The 13,409-nt window shown below is 38.3% G+C and overlaps 1 protein-coding gene across 1 annotated transcript; it reads left to right on the forward strand.

Annotated features, from left to right (window-relative positions):
- Window positions 1-7,341: 7,341 nt before the first annotated feature.
- On the forward strand, window positions 7,342-8,295 carry LOC120009963. The gene has a single exon (XM_038860704.1). It carries the CDS (start codon window positions 7,342-7,344, stop codon window positions 8,293-8,295), a length of 954 nt encoding a protein of 317 aa, XP_038716632.1.
- The last annotated feature ends 5,114 nt before the right edge of the window (window positions 8,296-13,409 follow it).

Consider the following 13,409-nt stretch of genomic DNA (forward strand, 5'->3'; position numbering starts at 1 on the left):
AGTCAAAAATTTTATTTTTTTTTTACAAAAACTAGAAACCTAAATTCTCACCCCCACACTTAAAATATGTAATGTCCTCAATGCATGGAACATATGAAAATAAAATAAAAGATAGGGATAGAATAATACGACCAGGGTGCCTCCCGCAAGCACTTGGTTTAGAGTCTTCAGCCCGACTCCCCTTTGTGAATTCAACCAGGATCCTTGGGGGTTGTGGTGTAGACTCCCCTTAATGGCTTCTTAGGATTAACATTGGATTGCTTAGGTGTCATGCAAGGAGCACAAGCCTTCATCACCACCTCTTCCTTGGGATAGGCATTTTTCTTCATTTTCTTGGTCTTCCTCTTCTTCTTTTTCTTCCTCTTCTTTTGCTTCTCTTTGGGCTCCTCAACTAGAGACTTTGATACATCATTTTCAGCTTGGGTGGCTGCCTTGGGAATTTCATGCTTCGCTTTGGAGTCTTGGCCTAGGAAAACTTTCACCGGAATATATGGAGCTTCCTTTTTAAGAGTGTCGGGGATAACCATGTCAATATGCTCCACTTGGAGGCATTGTTGAGAAACCTCCTCTTGCCTTCTATTGCCAAACACTTTAAAAGTGATTTGATCACCTCCCGCACCTCTCAAAGTAAGCTTCCCTTTTTCAACATCTATCAAAGCTCTCCCAGTGCTCAAGAATGACCTTTCCAAGATTATGGGAGTGGTGGGATTGGCCTCCATATCCAAGATAAGAAAATTCACCTGGAACATAAGATCACCCACCTTCACTAAAACATCCTCCACCATGCCAATAGGATACTTGATAGATCTATCCGCCATTTGCAAAGACATCGTGGTTGGACTAATCTCCTTCATCCCAATTTGCTTAGCAACCGACAATGACATCAAATTGATGCTAGCTCCAAGATCACATAAAGATCTTTCAATCAAGGTGTTTCCAATGGTGCACGGGATTGTGAAACTTCCCGGATCATCTTGCTTAATTGGGAGCTTCCGTTGCACAATGGCACTACACTCTACAGTCAATTGTATCTTTTCATGCTCCTTCAACCTCCGCTTCTTAGATAAGATCTCCTTCATGAATTTGGCATAGCAAGGAATTTGCTCTAAAGCTTCGACAAAAGGGATGTTCACTTGAAGCTTCTTGAATACCTCCAAAAATTTAGAAAATTGATCATCATTCTTTTTAGTGCTCTTCAATCTTCGAGGAAATGGAATTGGAGGCATATAAGGTTTGATTGGAGGTGTAGGAAGAGAACTATCAGGCCAATCGGGCTCAATTACATATCGTGGCTGCGCCTCTTTCACTTTTCTGCATTTTTCATCATGAACTGTAGCTGGCCGATCGATCGGGATGGGGTCCGATCGATTGGAATTTCCCTCGGGTAAATTTTCACCAAAGAGGTCTGATCGATTGGGAACCCCCTCCGATCGATCGGAAATAGCCCCTGGACATTTTTCAGCTTCATTCTCCCCTATTTTCCTACACTTCTCCTCCTCCTGCAAATTTTTTGCCTTTTCGGCATCAAGATCAGCAGCATTTTGAACTACCTTACTAGTCTGCAGAGTGATTGCCATGCATTGCTCTTTGTCATTTCCTTTTGGATTCACCTCCGATTGGCTTGGCAATGTCTTTTATGCCACAAGTAAGATGATTGCTCGTTTGATGAGCTACGCTTAGTTCCAACTTTATGATGCAAGGTAACTAAAGATTGGGAAAAATTGGGTTCAAGGTTTACTTGGTACAAACCATTCAACAAAATTTTGGAACCAACAAGAGAAGAATTTTTGTGTAAAGTGAAACCATTATCATTGAAATTAAATGAAAACCCATTAAGGGAAAGTTTGGACAATGAAATCAAATTACGGGAAATAGAAGGGACATAAAATGTATCAAACAAATCCAAACAAAATCCAGAATTCAAGATCAAACGAAAGGCTCCTAAGGCTTCAACTTTGGCCTTCTGTCTGTTTCCCATATAAAGAAAGGCTTCATTTGGCTTTGTGTTCCGGGTCATAAGGTATCCCTGCATTGTATTTGAAACATGTGTACATGATCCAGAATCTAGCTACCAAGTGTTAGAAGGAACTTCAATTAAATTTGATTCGAAACATACTAAAGACAAGGGTTTACCTTTCTTTTCGAACCATGCTCTGCGTTTTGCGCAGTCTTTCTGAAAATGTCCAGTTTTCTTATAGAAATGACACTTCTCATTTTTCTTTTCCTTCTTTGAGGCAGGTGTTCCGGACTTATTGTGATTGGATTGGCTATGCTTCATGCCTTTACCAATCTTCTTTCCAGCTCCTTTCATGACAAGATGCGCTACATGACCATTATGCTGTTTAAGTCTCCCTTCCTCTTGGACCAACATACTTTTCATTTCATTTACATACCACTTATCTTTAATAGTGTTGTAATTGATCTGAAAAGGTCCATATTCAGGAGGTAAGGAATTAAGGACAAATTGGACAAGAAATGAGTCATCCACTGTCATGCCCAAAGTCCTTAAATTTGCAGCGAGATTGGTCATCTCAATTATGTGTTCATTCATGGTACGAGTACCATCAAAGCGCATCGTTGTAAGTTCAGCCATAAGTTTTCCAGCAAGTGATTTGTCAGCAGTGCGGAAGTGATCTCTGACATTATTAAGATATTCCTTCACTTTCTGTGTTTCAGGTAAAGAGGTTTTGATGTTTGCGGTAATCGTCATTCGCAAGAACATAAGGCTCAGTCTGTTAGACCTAGACCATGCTTTGTGAATGGCCTTTTCATCCTCACTACTCTCATCAGTGAGAGCAACAGGTTCATCCTCAAGAAGACACATGTCGAGGTCTAAGACTGCTAAGCTGAATAGTACTTGCTCATGCCAGTCAGAAAAATTAGTTCCATCAAACCTAGAGATGTTGGCGGCTTGGGAATGAAGTGCTACGGGAACAGTGTTAGCAGCTGCAACATTAATCATGCTCACAATAAACATAAATATTACAACATATATTCAAGGTAGTAAATAATCGATAAATGGCAATATATTAATTGGCTAAGAAAATAGGCATCTGTGGATGAACCATAGTTACCAGGAACTCGGTACACTCCGAGTCGTGGTACGGGTACGGGAACGGGGTACGCCACTTGATTAATTTGTGGTACGTTTGGGGGTAGACTTAATTGGTACGCTAGTTGGGAACGTGGTACGGTTTGAAGAGTTATTGGGGTCACTTCTAAATATTGAATGAAATACAAAATTAAATATAACATATTTTACAATCCAAAGTATAAGAAAAGAATAATTTCAATGCTTCTCTATTATTTTTGGAGACTGGTAATAAATTTTAATGGGATTTGTTATTTTTAGGTCAATTTTCTAGGCTTTAGTTGTGGGCTTTAATAATCACAAATTTAGGGTTCAGATTCTCTTCTTTCTCAATTCCAACGTCGTGAAGACTTCTCTCTGGTTTGGGTACTCTTCTCTGCCGCGCCTTCTCTGATTCTGTCATGGAGTAACTGTTTCTCTCATGCATTCTCTCTTGTTTGAGTACTCCTCTCCCACGCCTTTCGCTTCTCTCCAACGTCGTGAAGCATCGACCAAGTATGATTTTTGGGTCTTTTCTGGTTTGGGAACTGTCAGTCTGTACGCTATCTTCTAGTACTCTTCTTTATACTCACATCTCAATTGATTTTTGGGTCTTTTCATGGCAGAATTTTGGGACGCTACTTTAGGCGTCCCAGGTCGGGTTCCCGAGCATCCCAAGTCGCTAGTGTACCCCGAATTGGGACGTTCGTCCCAATTCGGGGTATGAGGGGGTAATGACCGTTCCCGGTAACTATGGGATGAACTACTATTTTCTAAGCAACAAAATATTACCCATTAATGTTTATTCAAACAAATAATTGGACCTGTGGGCAACCTAATTATTTTCGAATAAACTATAAATTAATACCAATGATTAGATTCAAAACCAAAATTTTTGGACCTGTGGGCAACCAAAACATATATGCTTCGAATTAATTCAATAATATTAATACTCATGATTATGGGATTAATCACTGTGGTGAAAAACAAACCATCTTAATTGAGCATTAATTTATGAGTTTAATAATACTAAATGCTAAATTATTGGATTTTTATTTATATCACCAGTAAGCCTTTTAGGGTCCATAGTCATTAGCAGCGGACTTATAGCCCACTATTCATGGACGGGTGCCATCTTCATACTTGTGCAATTAGTTTGCCCACAATAACCCATATAGCAGCAGCATATATCATTCACAACCATATACATCAGATCAAATTGTTGATATATCATGAAAGAAAATCCAAAATCATCAGTCATATCACAAATACAATTAAGCAGTAAGTTTTCTCATCACCGATGATCATCGCCTAATCTAGACATGGTTAACTGGAAATCCATCAATTATACTAAATCAATGTCAATATTTGAAAACCGAGCATCATGGATTTTTGAAAATATCCATATTTTAAACTTTAGTAAAAGGAAAATCAGTGCGAGGAACCATGTCTATAGTTCATCAATTTCTGACCAAATCATGAAGTCATGCATCACATATCAGACACCTCTTTGAGTCATTAAGGTTCAAAATCACAATTTCATTTTTACGGGAAAAACACGAGATTGACAACCTGCTCCGATACCACATGTAAAAACATTCATAGTTTAATGATAAGTGTATCATGCAACTAGGATCTTCAATCAACGTGATCTTCACACATACATCAGAAAAGTAATTCAAGAGAGCGTACCTTGAGCCATTGCTTCTTAATTGGAAATCACAAAACTTGATCAATCTCTAGAAACCGGTTTCTCTCCCTTCTCTATTAAATCTTTTATGTTGTAAAAAGAAAAACGTTACTTAAATGGAAGTTGGTAACGTATTTATAGATAGGGAGAGGACCTAAGTTTTTCCTTAACTCTTAATCTCAATCGTCCATCACAGTTAGAGTTTTAAGTAGGAAACCAACCCAGAATGCATTAGATTTTAGGCCACTAGAAGTTGAGGCTCAATACAACTCTTATCAAATAAATCAATTGTAAGTGGACCACATTAATAGGAACTCCAACATTTCAACCCATTGTTTATATATTTTAAGTATGGTTTCAATGTTTTCTTTTCAATCTTCTTATGAGAATTTTCCTACAAGGTTTTAATGTTTATGGCTTCTTTGGTGCTTCTATGCAACCATCACTTTCTCCCAGATTACATTACAACTTCTCATTTTCAATTGCGTAAGGTATTTTCTAGGTTTTCTTTTAGAAAAATTATTCTCTGGTCTTATTCATAAAACTTTGTTAGGTTGTTCCTTATTTAATATTTATGCCTTCATTGATACTTCTATGCAGCTCTCACTTCCTGCAAGAATACATTGCAGATTCCAATCTTCAATTGCATAGGGTATTTTTCAAGTTTTTGTTTTAAAAAATTCTTTTGGTATTTTTCATAAAGCTTTGTTAGATTGTTCCTTAGATTATTGGTCGACAATCGCGTCTGTGTGGTGTGGATTTATTGTGTCTAGTTGTGAACAATGGTTGATGTTGGTCCAACTGATTGTTGATCAGGAAGAGCTAAGAAGAAACAACTTATTGTTAGTAGGGAGTGAATGGTCCCAAAAATATTTTAGAGGTGAGGTTACCTGGATGGGGGGAAGATCTTTTGATTCTTTTGGTTTTTACCGATGTCGTGCCTATTTTCTTTTTGATTTTTTGTTAATTCCCTAGAGTATTTGGCTTTGTCTCTGTAGGGGTCAAGTTCAACCTTAACCAATTATATGGATCCTGTTCAACCCAATCTATTTACAATACAAAAGGGCCAAACTAAACATAAAAGCTCAACAGAGGCTAGGTCCACGAAGCTCAACAACAATCAGACCAGAACATACAGTCCAAAAAGTACTTGGTCTTAAAAAGGCAATACAAAGCCGATACAAGTAAGGTCGAACCAATAACTAAGGGAGGAAGCCGAAGATAAGGCAGTTCCTAGTTAAATGGTAACAGTCGAAACTACTGCAAACTCCTCCAAACTGCCGTAAACTCCTCCAAACTGCTATGAACTTCTCCAACTACCACAACTGTTGGTAACTGCTCAAGAAAAGCATAAAAGGAGTTCATTAGGACAAGGAAAGGGGAGGCTTTTTGGAGAGAGGGGAAACTTTGATTTCTTACTCACTCTGTAATCACAAGTGATAAATAAAAATACCATATCGTTATGCACTGTGGACCTAGGCACAACGCCGAACCACGTATAATCTCTTTGTTTTGTCTTACATCTACCCACTCACTCTCAACAATTCGATTGTCGATAATTTACATCAACAATTTGGCGCGCCAGATAGGGGGGCAGAGTGTTATCAAAATGGTGAACTCAGAAGCTTCATGGGATGATGATATAAAAGAGAAGATGAAAGCTTTGATTCAACGCTTCGACGAACATGAAAGAAGGGTCCAACAGTTGGAGCAAGAAAACTTGACCGTTCGAAGAGAGAATCAAAAGCTACTTGATCTTATGAATCAATCTTCAATTCCTCACATAACCACAACCATTCCTGCAAATACTGTCCCAAGTACTTCAGGTCGACCCAATGATGGACAAACAATGCAAATTCCCAACGCAAGCGTTCCTTTGCCAGGATTTGTGCATCAGACGGAGTCATCATTGGCGTCAACGTCAACTCAATTCCTAAGGCCAACGGCACAATCCATGGCACCATTATTTCCAAGACCAACTTCATCTTCAGCTATCCCCACAGTTGGTGCATGGTCGAATATAACCACAACACTACCAGAAATTACGACACAACGAAGTGTCGACAAAAGATTGGAGGAAATGGAGTAAGCATTCTTCAGGATACCAGGCATGCCACCACCTATAAAGAAAAGTCGCACTTTTCTCAAATCTCCATTTGTTCATGCCATTGCCATGGAAGAGCTCCCAAAGAAATTCATCATACCACATATCAAACCCTATAATGGTACCACTGACCCAGAAGATCATGTGGATCAATACAATCAGCGACTGACTTTGGTATCATACTCGTTTAATAAGCATGAAGCATGCATGTGCTGAGGATTTAGTTCAACTTTGGTGGGACCTCCTTTGAAGTGGTATCTTAATCATCCAGAAGGGTAAATTGCTTCATTCGCACAATTGGCAGACACATTCGTGGAACAGTTTGCAAGCAGTAGGAAAATAATTCCAACATCTAATGATCTATATCGGCTATGGCAGAAACAATGAGAATCTCTGTGGTCATTCTTAACAAGATTCAATAAAGAGAAACTGGAGATTCCAGGGTGCTTAGATGAGATTGCAATCAATGCATTTCACATGGCTCTTCTTCCTGGAAGCAAATTGTACGGAAAGCTTACTCGTTATCCATGTAAGTCATTTCAAGAAGTGCAAGCAAGAGCACACGTTCAAATCAAATGGGAAGAAGATGAAGGAAGACTTCCAGAACGACCAATAGAGCAGCCGAAGAAATCTGAACAAAAGCAAGTAAGTTCGGAGGCCCCACGTTATCCTCGCAGAGATCCCAAGCCGATTGATTTGAAGAAAAAACCCCGATCTCTTGAATATAATTTGGCGATCCCACCAAATGAAGTCTTATCAGTGTTGAAGAAAATGGGAGATGTTGTTCGATGGCCCAACAAAGTTCGTAAACCGCTAGATCAACGGGATACTTCCAAATGGTGTGAATTTCACAACGATTATGGGCATACAATAGATGATTGTTTTACCCTAAAAAAAGAAGTAATCCAATTGTTAAAGAAAGGTTATCTTCGGGATTTACTATCTGAAAGAGGAAAAGCAACAATGGCCCAAGCCGAAAGACAAGAAGACGAACAGAAACCACCTCCCCCAGAAAAGACGATTAACGTGATATTCGGCGGATCAGAAATTAGCGGGATTACACACACATCGGCAAAGAAACATGTCAAGCAGACGGAGAATTCTGAGGTATGGAATGACAAGCCGATGGTACAATTCACGAGACAAGTCATCAATTTCACAGACGATGAGATTACGAGATTACTAAATCCGCATGATGATGCCTTGGTAATTACTTTGCAAATTGCCAATTGTGAAGTTAAAAGAATCATGATTGACGATGACAGTTCAGCAAATTTACTGTTTATGTCCACACTTCAAGCAATGGGACTTTCAGAAGCCGATATAATTAGAAGTCCTATTCCACTCATCGGTTTCAGCGGAGAACAACAATACACCATCGGGTCTATTCCTTTGCAAGTATACGCAAAAGGAATAAATCTCCAGGTTTGATTTAATATATTAAATTGTCAATCTCCATATAATGCGATACTTGGACGACCATGGATTCATGCAATAAGGGCTGTACCGTCAACTTATCATCAAGTGATACGATTCCCAACAAGAGATGGAATACAAGAAATATATGGGGATCAACATCATGCAAGGAGTTGCTATGAACAAGCATTGAAAGGAAAAACCAAAGATTTATAGCAATTATAGCAAGGGCCGATTCTGAGCAATCAAGAAGAACCGGCTAAAAAGGAGATAGAAGAAATCATCATTCATCTTGATTATCAAGAATAGAAGATTCAGATTGGGGCAAACCTGGATCATCAACTCTGAGAAAATTTAATCCAATTCCTGCAAAATCATAAGCACACTTTCGCTTGGACACATGCAGATATGATTGGAATTGATCCAAAAATCATCACTCATCAGTTGCAAGTCGATGATAACTTTCTTCCAGTGAGGTAGAAGAGATGAAGGTTCGCTCCTGAAAGGAATAAAGTCATCAATGAGGAAGTTCAAAAGCTACTAGATATTGGATTCATTCGGGAAGTTCAATACCCATATTGGCTTGCGAATGTGGTCGTGGTAAAGAAGAAAAATGGAAAGTGGAGAGTCTGTATCGATTTCACGGATTTGAATAAAGCCTGCCCAAAAGATTCTTTTCCACTTCCTCATATTGATGTACTTGTGAATGCAACAGCAGGGCATGAATTACTTAGCTTTATGGATGCATTCTCCGGATATAACCAAATTTTGATGCACTCATAAGATCAAGGAAAAACTGCATTCATAACCGAACGAGGGACATATTGTTATAAGGTGATGCCATTTGGGTTGAAAAATGCGGGAGAAACATATCAACGGCTTGTCAATCACATGTTTGCCAGCCTGCTCGGAAAGACGATGGAAGTATATATCGATGATATGCTGGTGAAAACTCTGAAAGCCGAAGATCATATTGAGCATCTTAAACAAGCATTTGAAATTCTTGATGCTCATTTAGGATCATCAATTCAAGTGCAAACAACTCAGAACATCCCATTGGTTTATTTGGAATCACCAGCAATAAACAAAAATTCCATGGCGGAGCAATCGTTTGTTATTACTGAAGACGATGATGATTGGAGAACACCATTCATACAATATCTACAGGATGACATGTTACCACAACATAGAAATAAAGCCAGAGCACTACAACGAAAAGCATCACGCTACACAATCGTTAATGGTATTCTTTACAAAAGATCATATCAGGGGGTTTTGCTACGATGTTTATCTCAAGACGAAGCACAATATGCCTTAGCAGAACTACATGAAGGTGTCTGTGGAAACCATTCAGGTGGACGAAGCTTAGCCAGTAAAGTCATGCAAACTGATTATTATTGGCCTACGCTTCGTGGTGATGCAGCCATATATGTGGCTAAATGTGATAAATGTCAAAGATTTTCACAAATCCCATATCAACCACCAACGGAGTTGGTCCCAATTTCATCAGCATGGCCTTCCATGAGATGGGGAATGGATATCATCGGAAAGCTTCCTCCAGCGTCAGGGCAACGAGTTTTCTTATTGATCTTAACAGATTATTTCACAAAATGGGTGGAAGCTGAAGCATATAAACAAGTCCGGGACAAAGAGGTTAAAAGTTTCATCTGGAGAAATATCATTTGCAGATTTGGAGTTCCTTATGAAATCATTTGCAATAATGGATCTTAGTTCATAAGTCATAAACTCCAAAGACTTCTGTAATACGTGGAAAATAAACTCTGTTTTGCATCGCCAAGACATCTACAATCGAATGGCCAAGCAGAAGCTACTAACAAGACGATAGTCAACACTTTGAAGAGGAGACTAGAAAACGCAAAGGGAGCCTGGGCAGACGAACTCCCAGGGGTTTTGTGGTCATATCGAACAACAGCAAGAATTTCAACAGGTGAAACTCCATTTTCTTTAACTTATGGAACCGAAGCAGTGCTACCAGTTGAAGTTGGTCTTCCAACAGCACGATTTGAATGGAAACAAGATGAGGAGAATAACATCATCCTCACCAAAGAATTAGATATGCTTGAGGAAAGACGGAACATCTCATCTATTAAAACAGCAGCTTACAAGCATCGGATCGCAAAATACTACAACAAAACAGTCAACTCAAGAATTTTCAATATTGGTGATTGGGTTTTACGCAAAGTTTTCCAGAACACACAACAGTTGAATTCTGGAAAACTGGGGGCCACATGGGAAGGACCATATAGAGTCATAGATGTCATCGGCAATGGTGCTTATAGATTGCAAACCAAAGAAGGGAAGATACTTAACAACAGCTGGAATGCAAAACATCTCGGGTTATATCTTTCCTAAATATATATATATATATGTCTATTATAGGGATCTGGATGATGAATCATTGAAATGTATATATTTTCTCAATCGAGTTGAATATATACATATATATGCTTAGCATATATAAGTGTCTGACAGACCGCATTACATCACCCCCATCATTCTATACTTGATTATTGCAGGATCCATTGGCACATTGGATAAAATATCAAAAATCTGGACAAAGGTCAAAGCGACGAAGCTTGATGTGCTCCAATTTCCTAAAAGGTCATGTACACTTAACTCTTTATTTAAGCACAATCTTATTCTAAAATTTTTATTTGCATCTTAGTTAAAATCTTAAGCAAATAGTTAAAATCATAAACCTCAACTGATAAGAAAGGTAAAAAAGTTAAAATTGTATTTAGGGTTACAAAGATTAAAAGAGGAGATACAAGATTGCAAAAATAAAAAACATAAGCCTAAATATCGTCTTCGGCTTTAGAGGCAGAAGTTTGCGTTGCATCGATAACCTTGAATTCTTCATATTCTTTGATCATTCGATCAACTTCTTCCTCGTTTAAGGTACCAGCCTTGTATTGTATATCATTACTTCTCCCAAAGCCTTGATTCTTTCTTTACCAGCAACAAGGGCGCATTCTCCTTTGAAAAAATCAACATCTTCCTTTGATTCTGTCAGTTCGTCTGATAGCCGATTCTCTTTCTCGATAGAAGCACTTAGCTCAATTTCATTATCTTTCAATTTAGAATCGATTTCCTGTCGATCCTTCAATTTGATTTCATTTTCTTGAAATTTGACTTTGAGAGCCGAAAGCTCCTCTTCCGTATCTTTCTGCTGCTGCATTATGTTGGATAGTTGCCTACCCTGATCTGTAAAGTTAGTTTTCAGAGCAACGTGCCTTTTATCCAATTCATTAAATTTATCTTTAGCTTTCTTTGAAGCTTCAGCAGCAACACTCTTTATCTTTTCCAGTTGAGCTTCGGCCTCCATCCTCAATTTCTTTACTTGCTCTTTGGCCTTTGAAATTTTTTCAATGTCAGCCTATAATAATCCGCTGGAAAGACGAAGTCTCTCTTTATTTCCTCCCTTAAATTTCCGATTTCTTTATCAACGTAATGCTGAACTGACAAAATCTAAAAGAAAAAGACGAAGGTTAATCTTAATTTAACATTAAAATAAAAAGTAAATTGAGTTTTGAGAATACCTGAAAAGCATGAGAAATACTATAAAGAGAAGCATCCTCAAGGTCCAACTTGGGAGGAGTAAAACCAAGGGGATAAGCCAATTTATGTAAATCAGGAAATAACTCAGCAGGCCTTGAATAAAGGGGGATCTTAGGAATCGACATTTCGAAGCTCCTCGCCGGAAGATTCGATGGAAGATCAACACCAAACAATCTCAACTCCTTTTCAATCAGAGCTCTCAGAGGTGAAACTAGAAAAACAGGATCTTTTCCTTCCCTTCTTACGTTTTCCTCTCTCACCTCATCATCAGGAACCTGTATGATATCATCGGCTTCCATGCTCAATCCTGCATTTTCACCTACCAAAGAAGAAGACGATAGCCTAGGTTTCTTCTTCCTTACAAGTGTAGAGTCATCATCTACATTGCTTTAGGAACTTCAGGAGTCTCAATAACTTCAGCAATTGTTCCCAATTCCCTGTGAAGTCTTGAGCTACACTCATGTTTCTTCTTTGTTCTCTTTTCCTTAGAACTTCTCTGGATTTTCTTCTTTTCAGTAATCTCTTTTAGAGTCAAAGGAACGATTGTTCTTGGGGCCATATGAGGTTCTGTCAAAAATCAAAAAGAAATTGTTAGAAACAAGAAACAAAACCAAAAACATAAACGTTTCGTCAACTTACTTCCAAAAAGATACTTTGCTGAAACAAGTTTCCAATCTCTTTCAGAACGAGGAATCGTCTTCAAAAACAATTGACAATTCCTCTGAGCTTCTTTAGTAATGGTTATCTTAGGAGATTTTCCTGCAATAAAAAGACAATTATTCGTAGTAGGATTAAATGAAGCTAAAAGAAATCTAACTAATTATACCTTGAATACTCCAAGAAATAGGAATAGCATCATCATCTTCCAAAAGAGTTTCCTTCCTCACCAAGAAATACCTCTTTTGCCAGTTATGATCACTGGATGTAGTTCCAGCAATCAAATTTTCTTTATCTTTCTTTGATAACATAAATCTTCCTACATCCTTTTATTTTCTTGCCAAGAATAAGCAGCAAGAAATTCATGAAGGCCAAAGGTAAGATTAAATTTTGTACTTAGAGCTTTTAAAGAAAATAAAATACGCCAAGCATTAGGCATAAGCTGACTGGGGGCAACTCCAAAAAATCTTAGCACAAATCTAACCAAAGGTCCTAAGGGAAATTTCAATCCACATCTCAATGCTAACACATACACAACAGTCTACCCTGGAAATTCATACGAAGCTGACTCACCGGAGCAGGAATTCGCATTTCTATTTCTTGAGGAATTTCAAATTCGGCCCTATAGCTATCTAAATCCTCTTCTGTTAACACAGAAGCAGGATCCTTATCCACTATTATATCTTCCTCAACAACCTTTTGAGTCTTACTATTTGAACGAGTGGTTGGTAAAAAACTAACCTTAGATGGACTAATCACCTTTTTGCTCAATCCTCCTTCAGATTCGGAGTGAGATGAAACCCTAAGACTAGTGGTTTGATCTCCTAGTTCTCTTTCAGATATATCGCCTTCAGAAAACTCATCCTGAGTATCCATAATAGCTTGACTTTCAC

This window comes from Tripterygium wilfordii, chromosome 2 (assembly GCF_013401445.1).
Source record: "Tripterygium wilfordii isolate XIE 37 chromosome 2, ASM1340144v1, whole genome shotgun sequence".
In the NCBI taxonomy this organism is placed as follows: Eukaryota; Viridiplantae; Streptophyta; class Magnoliopsida; order Celastrales; family Celastraceae; genus Tripterygium; species Tripterygium wilfordii.